Consider the following 26667-nt stretch of genomic DNA (forward strand, 5'->3'; position numbering starts at 1 on the left):
ATTAAGCCCTAATTTATATCAGCAGTAATTTAAACTATAAATATTGTATATATTTACAAATATTTTCTAACAATCTGAGTTTATATTGTGACATAGTGGTGAATGTAACTGCATACTGAAACAAAACTGGTTTATACCATTTCACAACAAATAACGTACCTCTGTAGTTTACAATATTGTTGGAAGTGAAATATGAGTGTTCTCCCCTTGAGAGATATAGTATGATTGACTAGTTTACAATAAAATTGCTTACAACAAAAATGAGAGCAAATAACTTTTGTATCTGTGTATAAAGAAATTCATCACAAATTTTAAAGAATGCTAAATGACTTTGTTGCATTTTATTTATTTTTCCTATCTATCTGAGAATTTTTTTAATAACTACATATACAAGTAAATTTGGAAGAAAATTACAGAAAGATATTATTAAAATTATTTTTAAAAAGGCATACTTTACAAATTTTAAAATATAATTGCTGAAACTTACAACTTAGCCAAATTGCAGAATATACCTCAAATTTTGTAGAAAAGGCTGTTTTCTTATATGCATATAAACAGTCTATGAATACAGAGGGAAATTTGTTTCAAAAGATAGACAAAATATCATATTATATTAAATAGAAACAGCAGTTGAAGAATGATTTCAGCTGTCTATAACAAGTACACTTGAAGTTTTAAAAAATCAAATCAAAGAAAAAATAAACAAAATTTAATTATAAAGGTTTAACTTATTTTATTTTTCCAAAAAAAAAAATGAAGGAGAAGCAAAATTTTTACAACAAAGAAAAATTCTAGAGAAGAAATAACAGATGTTCAATAATTACCAACACAAATTATGATAGTAATTATAGTGTGTATGTGATCATGTGATCCTCTGACTATTTTATTTCAGGCTGTTTTTGTTCTCTTCCAGGATTATTTCAAAATAGTTTCAAGTTCCATTTATAATTTAATAGTTTCAGTACTCAAATGTAATAATACTGAATGAAACTAGCTAAGAAAATTAATTTAATGCAATAAGAAAAATTCTTATTTAATTGTCCTTTGGCTTTTTTCTCTCTCTTTTTCTCTCTTTTGCATAGATAAAACTTGTGGTTAATTTTGCTTTTATTACAGATGTAAGCTGTTAAAAAAACTTCTACTGCATCATTATTTCTCTAATAGATAGCTAGAAATTCTAGTATTTATCTACTTCTTAACTCAACAACTATGTTAAAAGAAGCATTTTAAAATTAAGATTCACTCATTTTCGAAGGTTCAAGGTTTCAATAGCTAAAGCCATTATTTCCCTGATATAAATGAATCCATCTTTATTGAAATAGAAACATAATTTTCACAAACCAAAACGATAAAAACTACCACAGTGAATGCTAATGATAAAAATATAAAGACCAACAATGAGCAATGATATGACCATCATCACAGCTTCTCTGCATGGTTAATTATATTTCAAAGCCTCATAAATCATATAGCAGCATATGCAATTGAAAACTGTGGCTATTTAAAGAACAAAGAAGTAGGATTTTTGAAGTTCAAACTTCAGTATTATGGAAGTTTTCATACACTATCTGAGCTTCCATTATAGTCATTTTATAGAAATCATTTTAAATACAATTCAAAAATATATTGGATTTTTCACCTATATTTTCTGTAATAAATAAACATGATTTTTTTTTTCCTTCATTCCTTAAAAAAATATATTTTTCAACTTAGCTATCCAAAGTCAATATACATTCATATGAATGTAAGTTTGCTGCTACCTTCACTACAAAGCCCTTTTGTAAACCAACAAGGTTAAAAAACCAATGCTTGATGACACCTAATTACAGCAAAAATTATATATAATGTAAAACATGTGAAAATTCCTTATACTTTAATACCCCTTGTTTTTCATGTCAGATAAAATTTGCCAAAAATAGCAATTATAAATGCTCGTTTGAATTTGAATTCTGTGAGATTCAAAAATCCATGCATTGAAAATGGAGACAAGGAAATATAACTCATAGAAAGCTGTAATTCTTTATTTTAAATTTTCTTCTTTGACAACAAAAGTAATTCAATTGTTTTCTTTTCATTCATAAAAGTGCTATGAGTTACTAAAGCAAATCAAAGGTAATTCTTTCAATAATTATGATTATTAAAATCAGCATTCAACTTCAGTTATTGTGGCATACAATGCTGAGACGAATTCCTATACAGTAGACAATGTAGCTTTCATAGAAAATCTTGCAACCAATTCCACACTGCTAGATGAATAAAATGTTTCACTTAGAAACACAACATAAAACCTGTAGCAAATATGAAAACTGATGATTCTTGTGTTGGTTGGTCAATACTTTATCAGTAAATCTAGCCAAGAACTGGCAAGAAAAATGGTTAGGTCAGTCACAGATAAAGTTATTCTTGTTACTTTTAACTAACACCATACTTAACTTTTAACAAAATCACAGGAGTATTAGAAGGGTTTTCTTTGCACAAATAAGTTAAAATAGATAAGCAAAGAAAATTAAGAATAGCATGATCACTCAAGCTTTCTATTACAAATAATCTAACCAGAGTATTAAATAGGTTCAATTAGTTAAACCTAAAATAATCAATTTTTATAACATTGCTGCCTTTCTTTTTTCTTTTTTTTCTTTTTTTCAAATTGTTTTGTTATTTTTGTGCATGAGTAAGTTGCATTTTTTGTAAGGAGGGAGACTTTATTTGCAATTTTTTTATAAGGTTTTTATTTTCATTTTCATCTTAATTAACTAATAAAATCAATTATAAACCAAGAAATATAGATAATATGAATGAATAAATTAAATATAGAGATAGAAAATTAAATAGGTAAATGTAGAAAATGCAAGGTTAGATATATATATATGATAACTCATTACAACAGGTAGAGCAGAAACGATGTCACAAATCATAACTTGATTGGAAGAAACCACAAAGAGGAGAGAGCACTAAATTTTATTCATATTCATGATTATAAAGTATCAACAACAGAACTGAACATGTGTACACACACACATACCAATCTACTACCATAAATTTAAAGTTGTAATACAATCTAGCAATCTCTCTACTGGAAGAGTGTGAATTTTGCAAAAATGATTTGAAAACAAAGAATTAATGAGGTAGTTAGAAGTGATAATTAAATATATTAAGATAGAAAACAGAAGATAAATATCAACTGAGGACAAAAAAATTAAGACCAAGAACACAAGACTTATCACCAACAACATTTCAAAAATTTAGACAACATATAACACAATTTCCATTTGTAGAAAATAAGTAAAAAAAATATTAATTAAATATAATTGATCTTCTTTGGCACAAATAACCATAAAGTGTTCAATAAATGAATAGATAAACATCTGATAATATATGTTTAAATAATTAATAAATATAAAAAGAATCTACACACACATTCATATACATTAAATTCTTATAAATTAAAAAAAATGTTAATTCTTTGGAGATTTGCATAAAACAAACCTAATACTGAACTGTTGATGGACACAGGGAAATTTTGACCTTTTTATACATAGCTATGTTGAGCAAATTATTTCTTCTAAAATCATGTAATAGTATCCACTAAAACAGCTTTTCTTTAGTGTTTTCAACCCTTTAGTATTAAAACTGGCCATATCCAACCCAAATATTCTACCTGCTTTGTTCAAACTGCTCAGATCCAGCCTCTCACACCTACCTTACAATGACATTCTAAAAATAAACAATCACATCGCCAAAATGTCAAAGTTACGAGATAATGCATAATTAATTCAAAACAATCTGAATAAATATGCATTACATTTAACAGAGTAATCTGAAATGCTAAAGGTTAAACTCAAATTACTTTCCAAAACCGTAACAATCAAATGTAATGAGAAAACACATTTCAAATGAAATTTAACAAAACTGTACAGTAAACATTCATCAAAAGTAATAATGATAATTTTCTCCACATCATTTTTAAAAACAAGCCTGCCTATTGGTCGATGTTAATCTATTTCAAATAAGATTTGTTTGTTTCTCTGTGTAGTGCATGTATGTTATACATTAACATGCATTCAGTTATGGTATGCATTGCATACTTTATAATGTATATTACGTTATTGTGTTACCATATATATATATATATATATATATATATATGTGGAATTGATGATTTTACAATTTTTCTATATTTTTCTAATTCTGTAGAGATTGGCCATCTAGCTTTGGAAAATTTTTAGGAAGAAAATTTCAATGATTCCACAAGAAATATCATTTTATCAGAATTATGTCTGCTCTACGATGTCAAAAACTTTATTCTCAATAGCATAAACATAATAATGTTGAACAACTTTAATAAATGTTAAATACAACATTAGGCCAATTACTGTTGTTTTGGTTTTCAGTTAACTATGCTACCTGACTAATAAATTTGTTTACTTAGCTACTAATTGCTCAGTTATTCCTAAATAGTCAACAGCTATTATATTCCATAAATTATAACAAACGAAATGTCTATGGTGGTGAGAATAATTCAACACAGAAATAGACAACAGAATTGACAATTATTTCTGGAAAATATCACAATAAAATTAAAAACCAACATCACATCACATGTGAAGAAAGCCTAATAGTCAATGATGTTTTCACTAATGTTGGCAGGTTTTTCTTTATCTTAGTGCTAATATATATTGCAATAGGACTTTTACTCCTTCAAAGATGCAAGCATTATTTGCCTTATTTTACCAGGCAGAGTAAATGGAGGGCCATCTTAAGAGTCAGAAACACCAACTGAATATACGAGTGAGAGAATAGTAAATACTATTTAAAAGAAAATTTTATAAAAGGTGAACAGCAAACATTTTGATAGATGCAATTACTTCAGATCTAAAAGCAAAACAAAATTTGTAACGATGCTTTACCCATCTTATAAGCCTAGTTTATAATGAAGCTATAACAACAAGGGAAATTAGATTAAGAAGGTATAGAAAATATGAATGTCTCAATGATTTTCAAAACAAATTTACTACGAAATTTGCAAAATATATTTTTAAATTTTAATCAGATCCTTTGTCAGTGAATATATTTGAATAATGTTTTTATTTTTAGTTTTCATAAACTAATTTACCACTCCATGAGAGTGTATGAAATTGAGGTTTACCTTGTTGCAGTTTATTAGAATTTCTTGCTCTGCTACTTGCTTTCTCATGCAAGGGAGACAAATATGTTCCTATTATAGAAAGGTAAGAGAGCAATGAAAAACAATTTGTATTTCTATACGTAAATGAAATTGGAATGGATAAACACCAATATCTGTTGAATTTGTGCATCCTTCTTGTGAATAAAAAATACTGAAAGGTGATGAATGAACTTAAAGAAAAGTAAAACAAACCAGAAGTACACATTCTGATCTCTGTTTAATATCTGCATTGATATATCTATAATACCTCTCCAGTAAAGATACATGAAAATAAAAACAATCATACAGCAGAAGCAATGAACATTAAATAAGTAAAGGACAACATCTAAAATTATTATCTCAATGTACTTCTACTAAAGCAAGACAAAGAAAAGTCATTAATTACTTGAGGTCTTCCTTGTGGCTGCTACTCAAATGTAATACACAAAAACATGCACACACAGACAGACACATGTACACAAATGCACACAGACAAACAAATGTACACAAAATATAACACATATACTAATATACATATGTAATATAAATATGTACGTGTGCCCTATATATATCTCTTTTTAATGTGTATATACATATATCATATACATATATATATATATATATATATACACATACATATATATACACACACATATATTTATAAATTATTATATATGTCATATATATATATATATATATATATATACATATATGTGTGTGTGTGTGTATATATATATATATATATATATTTATAGATAAAACACTATATAACATTTATATTTCCACATGAGGTGTTATCAGAACGTTTCCTGACTGCATGTGCTAAGACTGTACTGTTTAACGAAAATGGATGACCAGCTGATGGTCACTGATAACCAGCACGCAGTGAGACTTCATGCTGTTTAATTATGTCCAATAAGGTTTTGTAATGTTCAGCAATTTTTACAATGCCCAACAAATTTGAGCCATTTACCAGCATCAGATTTTACATGAAGCTCAGTAAATCTGCCACCCTCGAAATGCTTTATAGGGCTTTTGGCAAATCTAGGTTTTGGAGTGGCACATGCATTTCAAGGCCAATGAAGTATTGGATAATAAAGGCAGCCAATCATAAGCAGTACTCCTGAATACACGGAATAAATTGGGTAATTTATCCATGAGGGCTGTCACCAAACAATGCATCAGCTTTCCCATTGGGTTGCTGTGAAGTTTTCCCCCCCACACTTGCCTCACTTATACCCTTGTAATTTTGCTGCTTTTCACCAAAATTAAGTTGAAGCTGAAAGGGCACAGCTTCAAGACAGAAGATGATACTTAAATGGAATCGCATGTGGTACTGGACGGCCTTCAAGAAGAGGACTTTGTGGTGCTTTTTGAAATGTGGAAGACAAACTGGGATCACTGAGTATGTTCCCAAGGAGACTAGGGGACTATTCTGAGGATGATACCCAAATACAAATAATTTGTGAACTACATTTTTTTTTTATGATGTACTTTCATTTAGGCCTAGTCTGGAAACTTTCTGATACCACCACATGCACATGCATACATGCATGTATATTCGTATATACACATACACATATAAAATGTATGAGTGCATATGCAGATACAAATATACACGATATATACAGATACAAACATACACGATATATGAGCGACCCAATTTTACTGTTATAAGGAAGTTTATCCCTAAATTATATCCCTTACACATATTTTAGTTCGACAAGATTACATAATAACAATATACTGTTAATGATTAATTTTCCTTTACAATCAGGAGGAATATCATGGAGATGCAACCCTGTTTAACCACATCTACATTATCTAAGAAACCCTCAAGTGTAATAAGAATTTAAGAGTGAGGCTAGTTTGGTAATTGAAACATGAAAAGAAACATATCATTTAACAACTTCCAAAAGCATATTAAATCTGAACAGCAAGTTGTACTTAAAACTAAAAACAAAAATCTTTCTACAACATTCTTTAATGATATTCTAAGCAACTATTATCTAATACCAAGAATATGAATCAAGAGCAATAGCGTAAGTTAAAATGCAAATAACTCATGGATATATATATATATATAGCAGGTACCAATGTATAAAATGAATACACTGTGTATATATGAGAGTCTGTGATTGTGTTTGCACACATGACCGTTCATATGTGTTTATCTTATTAGATTCATAAACAATAAAAAATATACTGTTTCAAGTGTTTCTCTTTTGTTAAAAGCATTAAAACTAGAAGAGATCAAAAGCCAAAATAACACCATTAGCAGAGCACAGTTAACCATTGGACGAATTGGTGTTGAAAAAGGTGTTAGAAAAGCCCAAAAATAGACAGACAAAGGGGGTTTGGGGTGAGATGAAAATTAAAGGACAATAATGTAGGGCATTAGAAAGGTTAGGCATTTGTATTGATCAAATACAAAAATAAAACCACAACAGACTGAAAAACCATCAGAAATATGCAGTAACTGGATGGCTGTACAATTGCCAAACTTCAACACTAAGCACCAGTTTCTTCATAATAAACCCTAAGACTTCTTTGCTTTAGGTTTTCCAAAAAACATCCTCTTCAAGACAACCACAATTCCTTGGATGTACTTCTCAAGAATCTGGTGACGGCGTAACCCAGGATAAAGAACAACGAAACCCACTGTAAAAGAAAGAAAAATAAATTCTTCCAATAAACAATAGTTTAATTAAATGTAATAACATCTGTTTTAGAAAAGTAAAATATCTGTTTTCAACAATTTGCTCTTATCTTTGTATTACAGTAAAACTGGTAATATAAAGCTGATTGCAGCTCACAATAATTTTCATCAGAATCTTCGAAAATTTGCAGGGCTTCATCATCATTGATTTAACGTCCTCTTTTCCACGCTTGCATAGGTCAGATGGAATTTTGTTGAGGCAAATTTTCTGCAGCTAGATGCCCTCCCTGTAACTAACCCTAACCGGTTTCCAAATAAGATATTTCCACATAACCAGATATGTTTGCATAGAAGATTGGAAACAATCTTTCATGACAGTGACATTCATTGACAACTCTCATGTGATATCAAGGCAAGGAGACAGAAAAAGACACACACACACACACACACACACACACACGCATGCACATGCACGCAAGGATTTCTTTCAGTTTCTATTTACTAAATCCATTCACAAGGCTTTGGTCAGGCTGGGGTTACAGCCTAAGACACTTGCCACCTTAAATTCATTTGTGGTGAACATGTATTCTATGAAATATTAAATATTTTTCATAGCAACTATATTCAAAAACATTAATCCTAAATAGTTTAGTATTCATTTCTATTGTTCAATAATTAGATTTAATTTTAATTACACAGTAATAGTCCTTATCAATTTCAACTATAAGGTTGTCCCAAAAGTTTGTAAAAACTTTGCGAAAATTTGAATTTTTATGCAATTTTTAATTGTTTGTTTGGGTTTATATTGTTATAGTCAATTTTCGCAAGTGTTTACGAACTTTTGGGACAACCTAATATTTATTGGTCAGTGTCTCCGGAGCTGAAGCATATGTTTTTCATGTCTGAATTACCTCTGTCTTAAGTGTGATGTAGATATATATATTTATGAGAATAGATAAGATAACTGCAGGGTGGAAGATGCATATCAGCCATTCAAAAACACACAAAAACTGTTGACTTTGCTTAAACGTATATTATTTGACATCAAAATTTCATCACACCAACTTAAACCAGATCACTGACCAGTGGCATATGATGGTTGTTGTATTGAGTGTACTGCCACACCCAATGCCACCAAATTTCAAGCAGGGGTATAACAAAAGTTTTCCATTAAGATTTGTGATTAAATTAATGAGTAAGGTTTATATTTATGATTAATTTGCTATTTTCAATGGGTGTGCAGTGCACACATAGAACACCAGGAATATACACCCTTGTCACTGACATTATTCAACTGCATCACTGCAATTATTTATGAAAGTATGTTATAAAAGTTTTTAAAAAAGTTCCATATTAAAAAAGGTTGCAGTTGATGCAACAGAAATTTTGATACCAGATAACAAATATTTAAGTGAAGTTAATAGCCTTTGCATGTTTTTTTGATAGCTAATATGTGTTTTCCCTGTTACAATCATTTTAGTTTCAACACATGATCTCAGATCAAATCACATGCCTAACAAGTACACCTCCAAAATGAGTAAATATGGTCTTATAAAATCTACAACTGCATAAAGGGTAACAGGGTAAAAACCCTCTTCAGTCATAAATGACCATGGGATTGCACCTACAAAGTTACCCTCAGAGGCACAAGCCTGGGAAAGGTTGTTTATAGAAGACCAACAGTTGCCCATACATACCAGCCTTCTCTCTCTATGCCACCAATGTTATCCAAAGGAAAAGCAAAGGATGATACAGCTTGGCACCAATGATGTTGCAAATCATTTCTGCAGCTGAGTGAACTGGAGCAATGTAAAATAAAGTGTCTTGCTCAAGAACACAACACACAGCCCAGTCCAGGAATCAAACTCACTACTTTGTTGTTGTGAGCCCAATGCTCTAACCACTGAGCCATGTGCCTTCACTTGGTGTGTATGGGATGGCACCAGTGGTTTCAAGATTAGGAAGAGTCTAGCAGTAATATTCAGTTTAAACGAAGTAATTACACAGCTAAGCCTGCACACACAATTGCATATTAAAGTTCATTATGATGGACATATTCTTTTAAAATGACAGCATACATATATTTTCTTATTTGTTATGCCATAATATTTAGGAATAGTAAATGCTCATGGTTATATCTACTGGTTATATCCTAGTTGTTACAGGTGACTTTTCAATGTACCACAATTTATCAATACATGTACCACATACTGACTTCTATTGATTATTGTCTTGTAGAATTTATTGTAACACCTCCATCACCCTTATTGCATTATTATATCTTTGGCATTTGGAAGGGCATCCAAACCATGCCAAAGCAGACAGAAGTTGGCACAGCCTTCTGACTTGCTGCCTCCAATCAAAGTGTCCAACCCATGCCAGCATGGAAAACAGATAGCTGATGATGTGCTTTATAGTGAAATGAACAAAAATGAAATAGTACATCATGCTAAATAAAATAGCAGGGTGTGCTATAAACAGAGAGTCTCTGCAATTCAAATTCTGAACAACCAGCCATGGATTTTTTACCATGTGTTGTACACATTAATTTCTTGACTCTAGTCAACCGAGCTGAAATACAATCATGAAATGATTGAATGTTTAGCATTTAGAAAGCCCAGATTGAAATAGTACAATATTTCAAAAGCCATCCAGAAAAACACATGTAAAACAGACACTTTCGGCAAGTGTCTTTTTATCATAACCTTGAGTTCATTTATGCCTTATAAGTGAAATTTGGTAGATAGCATCTATGTGAAAACCCATCATGGGTGTGTTCCATCAACAAAAAATATAGACATCGGTGAGAAAATGTTGATAAATTAGAGTAAAGACGCTCTCATGTGACTTTCACCATCAAAAATGCAGTGAGGTAGCTACTGGCCCCTTGGAAACCTATAACCAATGATACTATTGTCTACAAATACACAATATAAAAAAATGTTTAAGCACCTGGGGAAAAAAAAACATAACTCAATAAAATTTGTAATTACTTACCAATAAGATAAGTGAGTATCAGATTGTTCACCAAGCTACCAAACCAAGCAAAGAAAGCCATGATTCCCATCGTTACAGCGAAATACTGTAATAAGATATTAACAAAGCATCATTAATTTTTTTTCAATGCATCCTCTCTCTCTCTCTCTCTCTCTCTCTCTCACACACATACACAGACGCACACATGAACACATATTTTTAATAACAGTTTGACTCAGCTTATCAGATGAGAAGGGTCTGTCCTATGCACACATGAAATGTTGTCATATGGAACTGCTGTTTAAAGCAAATGTAACTCCTACTAAATGTGTTGAGTACTATTTTCTTTCATTTGTCCACTACTTGTGTATATATATTTATAGCAACCATAGACAAGTGCACAGGTGTAGGAGATCAGGGAGCTTAATTCCTTTCCCTCTTCCTTCTACAAGTCTCTTCAGTAAAAAATTTTTTAAATATATTTTTATAGAATATATATTACTAGTTCTAGATTTTTACTTGTTCCACTATTACTTTGTAAAAAGTTCCACTTGGTGCAGTTACTAATGTGCAAATACTAAAAATCAATACTCTTTTTTTTAATTAATAAATATTTTATTAAACAAGATATCATAACCTTTACAACAATGCAATTTGCATTAAAAGATTCGAAAAAATACCCAGATTATTTATGATAAAACATTGCAATTTTTCTGTAAGTATGACAATTATGGTAAATCCTTCTCTCCTACATACATCATTCCCACTCAACAGGTTTTACTTTGTGTTTATTATGAATTATTATTATCACATAGAAGAAGTAGAGAATGTAAGAAATTTGATTCTGCATCTTTTGTGAATAACAGGCAAGTTCCTGGAATATGTATAACAGCCTGTTTGAAAAGATAATTTAATTATGAAATAAACAACAACCCTATCAAAAAACAAAAGACCAAAAATATACATTTCCTGGCAATGAAGGAAATATTATAACTTTTCCAACATTATCAATACTTCAGAATGTATTTAACCAAAAGTATCTGACAAATAGAAGAAAAACAAGCTTTAATGTCAAAAATATATCACAAATATATGAAAGTTTTTAAAAAATGAGAAAAAAAATTGTTCAAATATGGTTGTATATATGTAACAATGTCCTAAAAATTTGCTTGTGTTATGTTAATTGACCAAAGAATGTTGCTTATTACACTTGCTATTTCAATATTTTTTCTTCTTAGCTTCCTTTCTACTAGTTTCTACATAGTTTCCTTTCTCCTTTCTACTATCAACAGACAGAAAGATGCATGAAAAAAGGAATCTGAAAGTGTGATACTGTTTTATCTACAAAATGTAATTACTGATTTTGTTGAGTCAACTTTAGGTCAGTTGTAGCCCAACAGACCTATAATTACAATCTTATTTTTAGGTAAGGTATATTTAATACTACATTATTTTGTAGACAGAGTACTAAGAGGTGAGGCTGAGAGTGAAGCAAATTTAAAAAGCGGAAACTTCCTTGAACTGATTGCCAAAATATGATTGTCATAAAGAACCATCATGATGCTATACAGTGTACTTCATCAAAAACAAAATCACAGGTGTAAATGTTTTCAAACTATATTCAGAATGACATGAACAAGTCTTTTGATATTAATATAAGAAAATCAATATCAAATTGAAATCAAGGCAGAAACAACATATTTGTTCCTTAACTCTTTTTATACCAACCCAACCAAGACCACCTCTGCCTCTATGATACAAACTTAATGTTTAAAGTGATCTACATTAAAATCTTCTTTCAAAATTTCATGTTGACTTATGCTCCAAACACCAGGTTAATAATGACAAAGTTACTTTAATAAATTCTTAATCATTTTCAAAATTAACTGAAACAAAGGCAGCATATTTCAACAAAAATATGATAACAGATGTTTCCTACATTGAGTAAGCTTCTGTATGCATTCACCATGTTTATGATAATGAAATCAAAGATCATTTCATTGAAATGTGTATCACTGAGTCTACAACTAGTGAAGAGCTCATTTAGCAAAAAAGAAAAAAAGAAGAAAAAAAGAGCTTACAGATACAAAACATGAAGGGCCTTGACTATAATAAAATTGTTTAACATTAGCGAATCATACGTAGGGATTCAGTAAGGATTTTTCAACACAACAGAAAAGCTTTGTTCATTCACTGCCATGCACACCACTTGAATCTTAGGCTTATAAAAACTGTAAAATCAAGCTGACTGTTGGCCTAATGGCTATCTAATATGTTAGTATTTGTTACTTGTAGTATAAATTATTGGAAGTTTATGTTTAAGTAAACAGTTTTGTGGTATATGAGCACTAAAGATTTTCAATTTTTTAAAGTAAACGGAACATGATTTACCTAAAGTTAAATTATATTAATATAAAGAATGTGATTGTTTTCCAAACAATTGGTCCAAATTAATTAAATTAAATACATTATAATTTGATGTATTGGCATATAAAATATTGATCTTTAAGGAAGAGGTTATACAATTTCATTCTAATGTTAACTAAGTGGAATGCTTCATTCATACAAACTCAACTTTCCATCTATTCTGGGCCCCAAAGCTGAAGAACTGAAAAAAAACAAGATTAACCTGCAGAGAAGCTACTCAGAGAAACTTAAAGATGTTTGTGATTCTCAAACAGTTCATAATCAAGATATGTGAAAGTAGTCTACAAGATTTTGCAAGTGAAGATGTGGCAATTTTCTTATGTACATCAAGCAGGAGTCCCTTCTTTGCCTTAAAATTGCAACACCAGTATTTAAGGAAACAACTACTGTATCACATGTTCATCAATAGCAAGATGACCTTGATCTACAAACTGCATTTATAATAATTGATTGAATGCTGTAAGACTGAAAAAAGAATTCTCAGTATTATAAGTTCCAAGAGAAACTTCTGATCAGAGCAGATCAAGAAACATGCCTGCAAGGTTCAAGCGTGGCTCTATGGCTACAATAATAAATTGGTCTTTTGGAAGAGTTCTATCAGCTGAAAATATATAAAATATTTCTAGATACACTCGTTCAAGAAACTAGATTTAAAGCAAATGACACAGGTAAGACAGGTAAAATCCTAAAGTCATTCCAAAGCCTAATTGTGGTCCTAAAAGGACATGGCAACAACTAGTAAAGTTTGAGATCTAAATATTTTCTGCAAGTTCTGTGGTTCTGAAGGAGACAATGACAAACAGAACTGAGGGTGTTTTCAATCATACTCATTCCCCAAAAAATTATCTGAAATTCCTGTCTTTCAAATTGTGAGAGTTGTTTAAAGTACATGCAACACTTCTGATAACAACAGCAACTATGGAGCACTCTCTATCCAAACTTATACTAGTTAAAGAACAAACATTCCCTGATGTTCTGCTGCTTGGCATTAAGAAAGACTTATCTATTTATATGAAGTAGTAAACATTTTCAAGTGCATGACCAATATTTTAAAATATGTTGGCTCTCTTATACTTCAGTGTGCATTTCATTCTAGATGACTAAGAATATAAATGTTGCTGTTGTATTTTTCTGATAAAGGTCAATATTTTCCTATTGCTACTAAAGCAATGTAGCCATCATGTTAATTACCCACAGTACATTTGTATATATCTTTAATTTATAGTTATAAACAATATCAGATTAAAATGTATATACAGCAGAATATGGTAATCTATATGATGACCAAGAATTTTAAGAATTTTACCATTATAGACAGAAGCCAAATTGACTACATCCTCGTCAAAAAAAGGGAAAGATGGCTGCTTATAAATGCCAAAACCTTCCCAGGCAAAGACTTTACCCCACAACATAGTTAGCAACATTAGGATCAGGGCTAAATGGATGCCCAAAAGACGACCAGCATGGAGGAGAAGAGTCTTGAAGCTTAAAGATCCTATGAATAGACAGAGACTTAGAGACATATTACTCGAAGCCTTTGATGAAATAGAAGGGAATATAGCTTCACACGATGTGGAAGACAACTGGAGGTTTCTATGGGACAACCCGCTGAGGGCCACTGACCAGATCTGTGGATGGTGCAAAGTCCCCTCTCGACCCAAAATAATGTGAAGGTGGAACAATGTTGTTGACAGGGCTATTAGAGAAAAGAAACAGGCTTGGAAGGACTAGAAGAATGGTGGTAGCAGGGAATTCTATCAGACTGCCAGAAGGGAAGCTAGGAAACAGGTTTATTTAACCAGAGGGGAAGCAGATAAGAAAAAATTTGACAATGTTCTGCGCCATGAGGGCCAAAGACTTGAGGTATTTCATGTTGCAAGACAGTGTGTGAGAGAGAATCATGATGTCATAGGAGAGAAATGTGTCCACATGGATGATGGTTCACTTGCACTAAATGAGGCTGCAAAGAGAGAGGTTTGGAGACGCCACTATGAAAGGTTGCTCAATGAATGGGAGAAAGAGAGTCTGCCGAAAGTGAACCCAACAGAGGGACCAGCTATCCAAATTGATAGTACCTTGGTAGATAAAGCAATTAAGAGTATGAAGACAGGGAAAGCCCCCAGCCATCAGGAATTACTGCAGAGATGCTCAAAATATCTGACAGTGTTGTCTATAGCCAAGTCACTCATATAGTTAACCAGGTGATACACAAAGGAGTCATACCCAATGACTGGTGTAGCAGCATAATAGTCAACTGCTACAATGGTAAAGGTGATGCTCTAGATGCAAATAATTACAGAGGTATCAAGTTGTTGGATCAGGTAATGAAGGTCACGGAGAGGGTCATAGCCCAACTAATTAGGAAGAGAGTCAGTTTAGATGAGATGCAGTTTGGGTCCATGCCAGGGAAAAGCACCACTGATGTTATATTTCTGGTAAGACAGCTGCAGGAGAAATACTTAGCCAAAGATAAACCTCTGTACCTGGCTTTCGTTGACATGGAGAAAGCTTTTGACAGGGTCCCCCAATCCCTAATCTGGTAGTCAATAGAGAAACTAGGGGTGGATGAATGGTTAGTGAGAGCTGTGTAAGCCATGTACAGGGATGGTGTCAATAAGTGAGGGTTGGCAACAAGTACAGTGAAGGATTCCAGGTAGAGGTTGAGGTCCACCAAGGTTCAGTCCTAAGCCCCCTCCGATTTATCATAGTCCTCCAAGCAATAACAGAGGAATTCAAAATAGGATGCCCCTGGGGAGCTCCTCCATGCTGATCACCTTGCTGTAATTACTGAGTCACTATCAGAACTAGAGGAGAAGTTTCAGGTGTGGAAGCAAGGATTAGAAATGAAGGGCCTTAGAGTCAACCTAGCTAAAACCAAAGTCCTAAGTAGGAAAGCAGACAAACCACAAATCCCTTCAGGTAGATGGCTCTGCTCGATCTGTAGAAAAAGTGTAGGTAGAAACTCTATAAGATGTACCTAGTGTAAGCTATGGACACATAAGAAGTGCAGCAATATCAAAGGAAGGCTAACTGGGAAGATAGTTTTTGTATGTGGCAGATGCTCAGGAGCAATAAACACTGAAAATGGGCAGAGAACAACTTCCGCCACATTCCAGGCAGAAAAACTAGAAGTATGCATGTATATACGTGTGTGTGCATATATATATATGACGGGCTTCTTTCAGTTTCCGTCTACCAAATCTGCTCAGAAGGCTTTGGTCAGCCCGAGGCTATACATATATATATATATATATATATATATATATATTATATATATATATATAAACATACATATACATATATACATACATACATATATACACATACATACATATATATATACACATATATACATACACATACATACATATATATATACAAATATATATACATACACATACATACATATATACACACATACATACATACACACATACATACATACATACATACATACATACATACATACATACATACATACATACATACATACATACATACATACATACATACATACATACATACATACATATACATATATACATACATACATACATACATACATACATACATACATACATACATACATACATACATACATATATATATATATATATAATATATATATATATATATATATATATATATACACACACATATACACATGTAGCAAACATGGCATTGCTGATTCCATTTTAAGATGAACCACTGCTCTTTTCAAGGTCTGAGTAACCTCCACAAAGAAATAGCTACTTAGAAATTTAAACACAGGTTTTAAAAAGAAACAACATACTAACCACCTTTGGTTTCTCTACTTTAAGTCCCACCAATGTAGTCTTGACATTAGTCAGATGGTCCCTTACATTCATGATACGCTCACATATTTGCTCAAATTGCTGTTCTTGAACCACAGTCCTAAAAAAAAAAGATAAATAAAAAATTTTATTCCATACAACTGTTAAGAAAGTAATTTTTATCTTGGAAAACGACTCCTCTCAGTATAAGAAGCAGCTTTTAGTTTTAGAAATATTCCACAGAAAATAGTATTTTCCTATCTATTTTGCCTCATCTTATATTTCTTTTGGCCATGTTTAGTTAGAAATGTTAAGTTGGATATAAGTTTAGGAATTTATTGTTTACCATGATGATTAGCCAGGCATAGTTCCAATTGCACATCTTTCTACAACATACATTAGCTCCAAAGGATATGAAATAAACATTAAAAAATAATACAGCTATAAGCTAAGTCAATGGATATTTTGATGCTATATAACCAGCATTTTCGTGTAATGTGCTAGTCAGCCTGACCTTTAAGAAGTTTTACCATTACAGACACAAAGTATTTATATTTATATAATTAGACATTTTGATGGCCACTTGAATGGGTTCAGAACTAAAAATGAAGAACAAAAATGATGTAGTTAACAGGAACACCAAGTTTAGAAAGTTATCATTTTCTTGGGTAGAATCCAGATCATTTGAGTCAGGAAGGCTGATACAGTAATGGTAAATATAGAAAATATTTTTCAGTCAGGAAATCACCTAAAGACATATATATGAGGACTAAACTTCTGCAGCAGTTAAAAGTGGAAATGAGTCAGTCACGAGCTTTGTATGAGGAAAGAATGGAAATTGAAAATGGCTTCTATAAAGTTGTAGTTTAATAATGCAGCAGCTAAGCCACACTCGAAAATACATGTAACAAAAGTAAATGTGTACTACAGATGTTACTGCAAATGTTTAGCTGCATGAGGTAACTAAAAAACAGCAAGATACGTTCATAGGACCTAAGCAAATAAGAAAATAGCAAAAAAATTTACTAAGTACATTGATGAAAGTGGCTGAAGAACTTTAATACCAAAGTATCCAGCACCAAAGGATACATCAACTAAACTTATATCAGCAACACAAATTGTTGAATCATAGTTAATTTACATTGAATTTACAGTACAGGAATATAATTTTATAAAATAAATATTAGCAACAGGAACAGTATTAATACCAAATAGCAATCTTTATATCCTACTAAATATGGATGTATCATGAGAGCACTGAATACTGTGGTATTGACCTTGAGAGGTTTTCTCATATAGATGTACAGCACTAAAAACACAGACATAGACCGCAGTAGGCAGGAATCATCTCTGTATGGGTACCGGAACTGCTAGATCATGTGATTTCATCATACTGTGCTTCCTCAGTGGAAGGTGTATGGTTCCCACATACCAGCCAAATCTCAATGCCACTAATATATATATTAGTTTTACAATAACAGTGACATTTCAGTCACTGATGTCACAAATAGCTAGCAGTTGTCAGTTGCAATACATGTCTGTACTTTTGGCACAGCACATCTATAAAAGAGGATCTCTCAAGGCAAATACCATAGTATTTGGTGTTCTAATAATACATCCATGTTTAGTAGGATGTGTATGCATGTGTGTTTGGTTTTGTGTTTGTTCCCCACCACTGCATGACAGCTAGGGTTGGTTTCTTTACATCCCTGTAACTTAGCAGTTCAGCAAATGAGACTGACAGAATAAACGCCTGACTTAAAAGAAAAATGTAGCATGATTGATTTGCTTGACTAAACCCTTCAAAGTGGTACCCCAACATGGCTGCAGTCCAATGACTGAAACAAGTAAATGAATAAAGGATAACATTGTAAGCTGATATTGACCAGCTTGACTTAAGATGCTTGTTTAGTGACTTAAAGTCCAAAGTCCATGAATTCAAAGACTTTAGGATGTACATATTTTTGTATCATTTGAAAATTAATATTTCGTTTATATCTTTGAAAATGTTTATTGTTTTGTGTTCCAAATTTGTATAATGTTTGCATGTATAATATATTTTATTCAGTATAAATTTCATTTGATTTCCTTCAATATTATCAGAGTAATGGCAATTTTACTGAAATTTTTCAGGGGTGTACATACTTTTGTGAAATAATGTATGTATGTATGTATGTATGTATGTGTGTACATATGTATGTGTATGTACAAGGGGTTACTGAAAAGTTCCTGGATTTTGATAAAAGAAAATACAGGAGGTTCAGTTAATGATAATTTTATTCAAAATACTACCCTCTCAGATTCACACAGTGGTCCTTCAGTTTTACTGAGCCTTGTAAAAGAACTTGGAAGGTTGGGCCTACAACCAGGCCTTTCGTAATGGCTTTAAAACCAGGAACTTTTCAGCACTCCTTTGCATGCATGCATGCATGTATGTATGTATGTATGCATGTATGTATGTATGTATGTATGTACAAGGGGTTGCTGAAAAGTTCCTAGCTTTGGGCAAATGAAAATGCAGAAGGATCAGTTAACTATAATTTTATTCAACATATTCCCCTCTCAGATTCACACACTTATGGAAGTAGCCCTTCAGTTTTTCTAAGCCCTATAAAAGAAATCAAAGTTGAGCCTCCAACTAAGCCTTTCGCGATATCTTTAAAGCCAGGAACTTTTCAACATCCACCCCTCATGTATGCTTAACACAGCAGAATTAAGCACTAGCCTGAAAGGCCTTTGTAATTCATAAAAATATGATGCACCACCTATAAAGGAAATGGGCCAATCATTTATGCAAATTTTATCATAGCAAGGAGAAATAATAAAGATTTGTAAAGGTTGAGGTTTACAGGTTACTTACCAGGTTTCAGGACCATACATAGATGACAAAAGTGGAACAAGAAAATCAATTAAACTGATACTCATTCCCAACAGAGCAACCGTAGTCAAGAAGGATGGCTCGAAATACCAGACTAAGCTGAAACATTAAGAATGAATATAGATTAGAATATATCATAATAAGCATTTTCATATATTTCAATATATCTCAAATAACTATTGTTTCAGGGTTCTTTTCCAAAATTTCACATAAAAACATTTTCCTAATTTTCATAATTAATATGATTTTTGAAAGAGGTTCATTGTTTGTACATTTTACTTTAAGGAGGAAGCATTTGTGTATGTATATATCATCATCATCATCCTTTAACACCCCTTTTTTTTCAATATTAGCATGGGTTGGATGATTTTACAGGAACTGATAAGCCAGAAAACTATGCCCAGCTCTTAAACACATATACACATACACAGGGTATATTTATATTTTATTTTGAAGTCCTAATATTTCTTAGAACCAGGATGGTTATAGCTATGTTAAAATAGTAAGTATGTGGTATTCAGGATGACCTCTTAAGATCTCAGGGATATTTTATGGGAGTTGGACACAATATGAGTAATGAGAAGAAGAAGGACAAATGAGTCAGAGTACCTGAGTGAAAGTGGCATGAGATCGGCTAGCTCTGAGGAGCAGAGGCCATTAGATTAGTTTTAGAATAATTGTAGAAACAGCAGAAATGGAAGATATATCAGTGGGCTAAAAACTAGAACATGTCTGTAAGTGACTTTATACCAACCAATCAAGTGGCCTTCCTCTATATGCAATCCAAGATGCCTGTATGCACAATAGCAATACCATCCTAGATATGGAAGCAGAACTCCAATGTGGGCCCTACATTAGCATTGTAATATGTCAGTAACTATTGAGATATGAAATATTTCCTGGTCTTGAAGAGAAAGGCCAGTCCTTGAGATGCAATCCTATCTACTCTATTGAACAGAAAACTAAATACATTCATAGTAAATTTGTTTTACAAATTAGAAAAACACTAAATAAGAAAAAAAAATTTTAACTTCTTATGCATGTAAAGAAACTTAAATATAGAAGCATATGATTACTGTAAAAAATTTTTAAATATTAATAAATTAAGAATACTGAGAAAAACAATGCTAAAAATTAATTCTGAAGATATTCAACTTTTTCTTTGATGGCATCCATAATACCATCATTTATATAATAGTTCATACAAGCTGTTATAAGGAAATTTCTATGAAGAAAATTTAAAGAAGGAAATATTACCTTTAACATACTACCAGTCATTACACAGAACTGGCAGTGGGGGTGGGGTCTGATATTTTCATGAAAAATCATCATTATACAGAGTAGAATGCAAATTACTTTTATAACAGTTCTAATGTGATTGAAATGTTAATTCTACCCTTGAGAAATGATTATATTGGATTTTTCTAGTATTTCATTTTCAAAAATCAATTGTAGATTTTCAAAAATGCACAAAAACAAAAATGTTCAACAGATATTTTTTTGGTATCTCAGCAAAAAGAAAACTTTTTTGTAACAATTACCAAAATAACACCTGCCCTTGATTCAATATCTTTTTTCTTTATTTAACAAGAGATATTGGAAATTGTGAAAGAGATCTTAGTAACTTCATTTTACTACTGAACAATTCCAAATAATCAAACAATTACTGATCTTTTTTTCTCTTGAGTTAGAATTTTTATTTGTAATATTTCACAGCAGTCAATTCTAAGAACCAACCAACCATAAATTTAGCAGCCATCAAAGAGTGCCAGTAACATCTAAGACTGTATGCTCTCTTTCTTCTTCCACACAATAGTATTTGCATTACTTATACATCTGTTTCTGCCTGTCTACCCACTAACCTGACTAACTACAAGCATGTCTACTTACCTGTCTGCCTACCTACTTGCCTGCCCACCTGTCTGTCTCTTAACCTATACTCATAAAAGTTTACAAAGTGAATGCAAACCATTTTGAAGTTAAGATAGCTCCTCAGGTTATGAGAAATAAGTAATGGAGATATTTATAAGAAATTTTAACAGCTCCTCTTTGACTAACTGCTATACATCAGAAATTCCACATGCACAAATACAAAATATAATTACTTAAGTTCTATTTTAACAACTGTTGATGAGAAAAATTTGCAACTTAAGCACATGATAGAAAATGGGAAAAAAAAGAGATACAATTAAAAAGAAAAGAAATTACTTACAAAGGACTCAAAACTTAGCTATGACAAAGATTTATTTGTTAACATATAGCTTCTAAAAGTGCATATGAACATCATTTCATTTTAGTTAATGTGTTACAGAAAACACTATCTAATTACTAAATTTTGCTGACTAGCTTTTGTTTCATCATTTTTACCCTTTGCATACCATCATAAATTTAACATCTGTTGTTCTATGTTGGTATGCACTGGATAGAAATATAATACTCTGAGTAGATTACAAACACATTTTTTTCACTCATCAAACCTCATTTATTTATATAACATTTATATCAGCATACATCTGCAAAATAAACCAACTCCTACACTGCCCAGTCACTTTCCACTTATTAGCACACTATGTTTTTCACAAATTAACACTGAATATCCAATTGACCAAATACAACGTGCTTATGGCAACAGCACTTCATTGTGGTTTCACCTGGCTTTGAAGAGGTTTAGTGGTTGCTAGGAACTGAAGTATTTACAGAAAAAAGTCATATTGTAATGCAGTCTTTGCTTTCTTTAGAATGTGAACTAGACAAGACAAATTCTGTGATGATGAGGCCTTACATTTGCAGTAATCTTGAAGATTTTAGTTGCATGCTGTTCATGTTTAGTGGAACAGGTGTGATAATGTTTTCTTGATATATGAAGTAATGAAGTAATTTTACTGCTGAAAAATATCAACATTGATGTCCCCCATTGGAAGTTGTTTCAAAGTTTCTCTTTAAAGAAGCAGTGCAGATTTGATGCAAGATGTTGAAGTACTGATGCTTAGAGTGGCATTATCTGTGTTGGAGATTATGGTAGGTAGGTAGTTGATATATAGAGAGAAAATGTAAGTGATGAAACTAAAAAATGGACCACATCTGAATTGATAGAATGTGGGTCAGAGAGAGAAAGCTTCATCAGCACATGTCAAGGTAGCCCAATCTAATAGAAAACCATTGATTCAATAGATGAGAGATGGATGGAGGGTAGATCTTACAACTCACTCTCCTGGTTGTAAACTTCAATATCACAACAAAATACATTAAAAACATACCATAACAGTGTCTTAAATGACTTCAAAAAGTTTTGATCATTTTCAAATCATCTAAGTTTCATACTTTTTCTTGATGTACATATAAGCATAATATTAGTATATACACTACCGTCAGAAATTAATTAGCACCCTTGATTTGCTCTTCACTCAAGGTATGTGCTGTCACCTAGTGGCCATATCTCGAACTATTGCTTTATTGCGAGTTCACTGTTGCGCAGAACGATGACGTAACTTTGTTTGCAGAGCAGTTTGAGAGTCTACAGCCTTATGATGTTGACATAGCAGTGCAACAACAACTTGGAGTGCGGATGCAGACAAATCTTTCTTTGTTTAATAGATATAGGTAGCGTCTCGCAAGGACCGAAATCACACCATACTTAGTTTTCTCATCGCGTAAGACGTTTTGAACAGCTCATAGGTTAATTGATTTAACCTATTTAATGTAGAAATTTGAGAAGTGCTAATTAATTTCTGACGCAAGTGTATATATTATATACATATAAGCAAAATATTAGTCAGAGGTTATTCAACCATCTAAAGGATAAATGTATCCGTAGACACTGCTAGTCTATTACCTCACTATGTATACTCCTAAATGTAATTTAAAGGTAAAACCATGGTTTAATATATATCGAAAAGAAAAGTAATGGAGCAGTAATTAACAATGATAAGTTGATCATTGGTATTACAAAGTCATTATTTAATTGTAGTTCAGAACCATTTACAGATGTTTCTGTTTATCAAATCAAGGTAAATTTGCATTTATCTCATTCAACTTAAACATCATCAGAATGATTTAGAGGAATATAAATAGGAGAAAAGGGAAAATAAAGGAAAAGGAAAAAGCAAAAAGAAAAGGAAAAAGTTCATTAAGTCTTTAGGCTTATATTTTAGTGACTTCTTGGGTTTCATGTGTGTGTATATTTCTTCAATTAGATGAATGGAGCAGTAAGTGGGGAAAATGACTAATTGACCGGTGGTGTTAGTTGAAGGAATTATACCTCGTGGAGATATCTGGTGTTATTAATTGTAATATATAATATTGTTTGTGACCACTAGGTTAGTCCCTATGATTACAAATAATGCCCTTGTTAAAAACTAATGAAGCTTCTTAAATTTAGTACTACATAATGTATATATATGGGCTATGTAAAGGAATAATAAAAAAAAAAGATAAAGAGTACACAAAAATCAATAAAAATATAATGTGTTATGTGAGTCAGCAATCCAGCTTTAAAGTTAATATATTATCAAGGATTATACACCCTAGTGTATAATGTAGATTTTAAATAGATAGTTTGGTTAATCTGGGTACTTTAATTTAATTTAAATTGCGCTGTGATGTTAAATTATGCTCTATGCCTAGTGGGATGGTTCAGGGAGGTAATAAGGCATTAGGTAGGTCAGCTAAAAACCTGTAATGTGGGTATTAGCGGTATTTAGAGAATAAGAATTTATCTTTATGCAAACGTTATATTTTTCTTGTCTTGTTTATTAAGTAATTCTGATTTGGCCATTAAAATGAAGAATTTCTCATTTATGCATAAATTACAGCAGTTATTATTAAGGTTATATGAAGATGCTTTGGCTAGGATACGCCATTCTAATCTATAATTAATGTTTCAGCTCCCAGATGTAACCACTAAGTCCTGTAGAGTTTGTTTTACTTCTATTTCTGAAACTTGAGTGATGGGAATTATATCTAAGTTTCATTTCATTTTTATTTGCTCCAGGATAAGTTTTCTTGTAATTATTTGAGAGTACATCACATTAGTATATTACGTTTTTAGTTTTACATTTCTTTAAGAATTCACAAGTATTTTTATCACTGCAGCCACATAGATTAGTAAGATAGTCTGTGCCTATGATATGTTGAGGGGGATTATTATTTATAAGGTGGTTGTACGAATCTTTAGAGGGCGAGTTATTTGGGGAATCACTTATTATATCAATCAATTGATTGTTGTGTTTTTTATTGCTATTCTTTCTAGTTTCACAGAAGGCATCTAGCTTTTTATTGTTGATAGAGACTATAATAGTAGCTAGGTTGCTAGTTAGGCTATGGCCTACTCTAATTTTATTGCTAAAGATTTTTGAGTATTTGGTATTCATATCAAAGTGCTTATTTATAAGTCTGATAACTCCTTATCTCAAACACCGGTTAACTAGTCATTTTCCCCACTTACTACTCCATTCATCTAACTGAAGAAACGTACACACACGTGGAACCCAAAAAGTCACTAAAATGTAAGCCTAAAGACTTAACGCACTTTTTCGTTTTCCTTTCTTTTCTTTTTTCTCCTATTTATATTCCTCTAAATCATACTGACGATGTTTGCTAAATTGAATGAGATAAATTAACTATGACTTTTTAATACCAATGATCAACTTCTCATTGTTAATTACTGCTTCATTTCTTTTAAGTTGGACCTAAGAAGCATCAGTTGTGGTGTGCAAGAGAGACGATTGCGCTGGTATGGTCATGTGGCGAGAATGAAGATAGCTGTGTGAAAAAGTGCCACACCCTAGCAGTTGAGGGAACCTGTGGAAGAGGTAGACCCAGGAAAACCTGGGACGAGGTGGTGAAGCACAACCTTCGAACTTTAGGCCTCACCGAGGCAATGACTAGTGACCGAGACCTTTGGAAATATGGTGTGCATGAGAAGACCCGGCAAGAGAAGTGAGACCATAACCCATGGCCTTTACCAGGGATGTAGCCAGCCCACTTATGCATACCTTTCCTTCTTTGGACACAAAACTCTGCTTGCGAAGACCTGTTGAGGCAAGCGAAATCAAAATTGAATTCGAAATCGAACCAAATTCGACGACTGACACCCATGCCAACCTCCCTTCATTGGACACTAAACTCTGCTTGCGAAGACCTGTTGGGGCAAGTGAAATTGAAATTGAACCTAATTCGATGACTGGCACCCATGCCAGTGGAGCGCTAACAGATCCATCCGAGTGGGATCACTGCCAGAGCAGCTGTCTGGCTTCCGTGCCAGTGGGCATGTAAAAAGCACCATCTGAGCATGATCGTTACCAGCGTCACCTTACTGGCACTTGTGCCAATGGCAGGTGAATAAAACATTCAAGTGAGGTCGTTGCCAGTGCCGCTGGACTGACTCCTGTGCAGGTGGCATGTAAAAAACACCATTTTGAGCGTGGCTGTTACCAGTACCGCTAGACTAACCCTCGTGCAAGTGGCATGTAAAAGCTCCCACTACACTCTCAGAGTGGTTGGCATTAGGAAGGGCATCCAGCTGTAGAAACTCTGCCAGATCAGATTGGAGCCTGGTGCAGCCATCTGGTTTTCTAGTCCTCGGTCAAATCATCCAACCCATGCTAGCATGGAAAGCGGGCGTTAAAGGATGATGATGATATATATAGGAAACCAACACCATCATGAGAAAAAAAAACAGTGATCACAGCATAGTACAAGCATGCTGCAAATGGCAGGATAAGTGAATGAGTGGATGGGTGGTTTTTATGTATATATTTATATCATCTGC

The 26667-nt window shown here is 32.4% G+C and overlaps 1 protein-coding gene across 2 annotated transcripts in view; it reads right to left on the minus strand.

The window, feature by feature from the left end:
- Positions 1 to 7130: 7130 nt before the first annotated feature.
- The window catches only part of LOC115232390 (ADP-ribosylation factor-like protein 6-interacting protein 1), an 87699-nt gene continuing 68162 nt past the window's right edge, over positions 7131 to 26667 (minus strand). The window contains exons 3-6 of one of the 2 annotated variants that reach the window (XM_029802248.2): positions 19881 to 19997; positions 17027 to 17141; positions 10821 to 10905; positions 7131 to 7825 (exon numbers count right to left, since the gene is read on the minus strand). In XM_029802248.2, coding sequence (XP_029658108.1) covers positions 7704 to 7825; positions 10821 to 10905; positions 17027 to 17141; positions 19881 to 19997 — 439 coding nt within the window. In that variant the 3' untranslated portion in view covers positions 7131 to 7703. Of the gene's footprint in view, positions 7826 to 10820; positions 10906 to 17023; positions 17142 to 19880; positions 19998 to 26667 lie in introns of both variants that reach the window. The other variant, XM_029802247.2, reaches the window with a different exon arrangement.

The sequence above is a fragment of the Octopus sinensis genome, linkage group LG2 (assembly GCF_006345805.1).
Source record: "Octopus sinensis linkage group LG2, ASM634580v1, whole genome shotgun sequence".
NCBI classification, from domain to species: domain Eukaryota; kingdom Metazoa; phylum Mollusca; class Cephalopoda; order Octopoda; family Octopodidae; genus Octopus; species Octopus sinensis.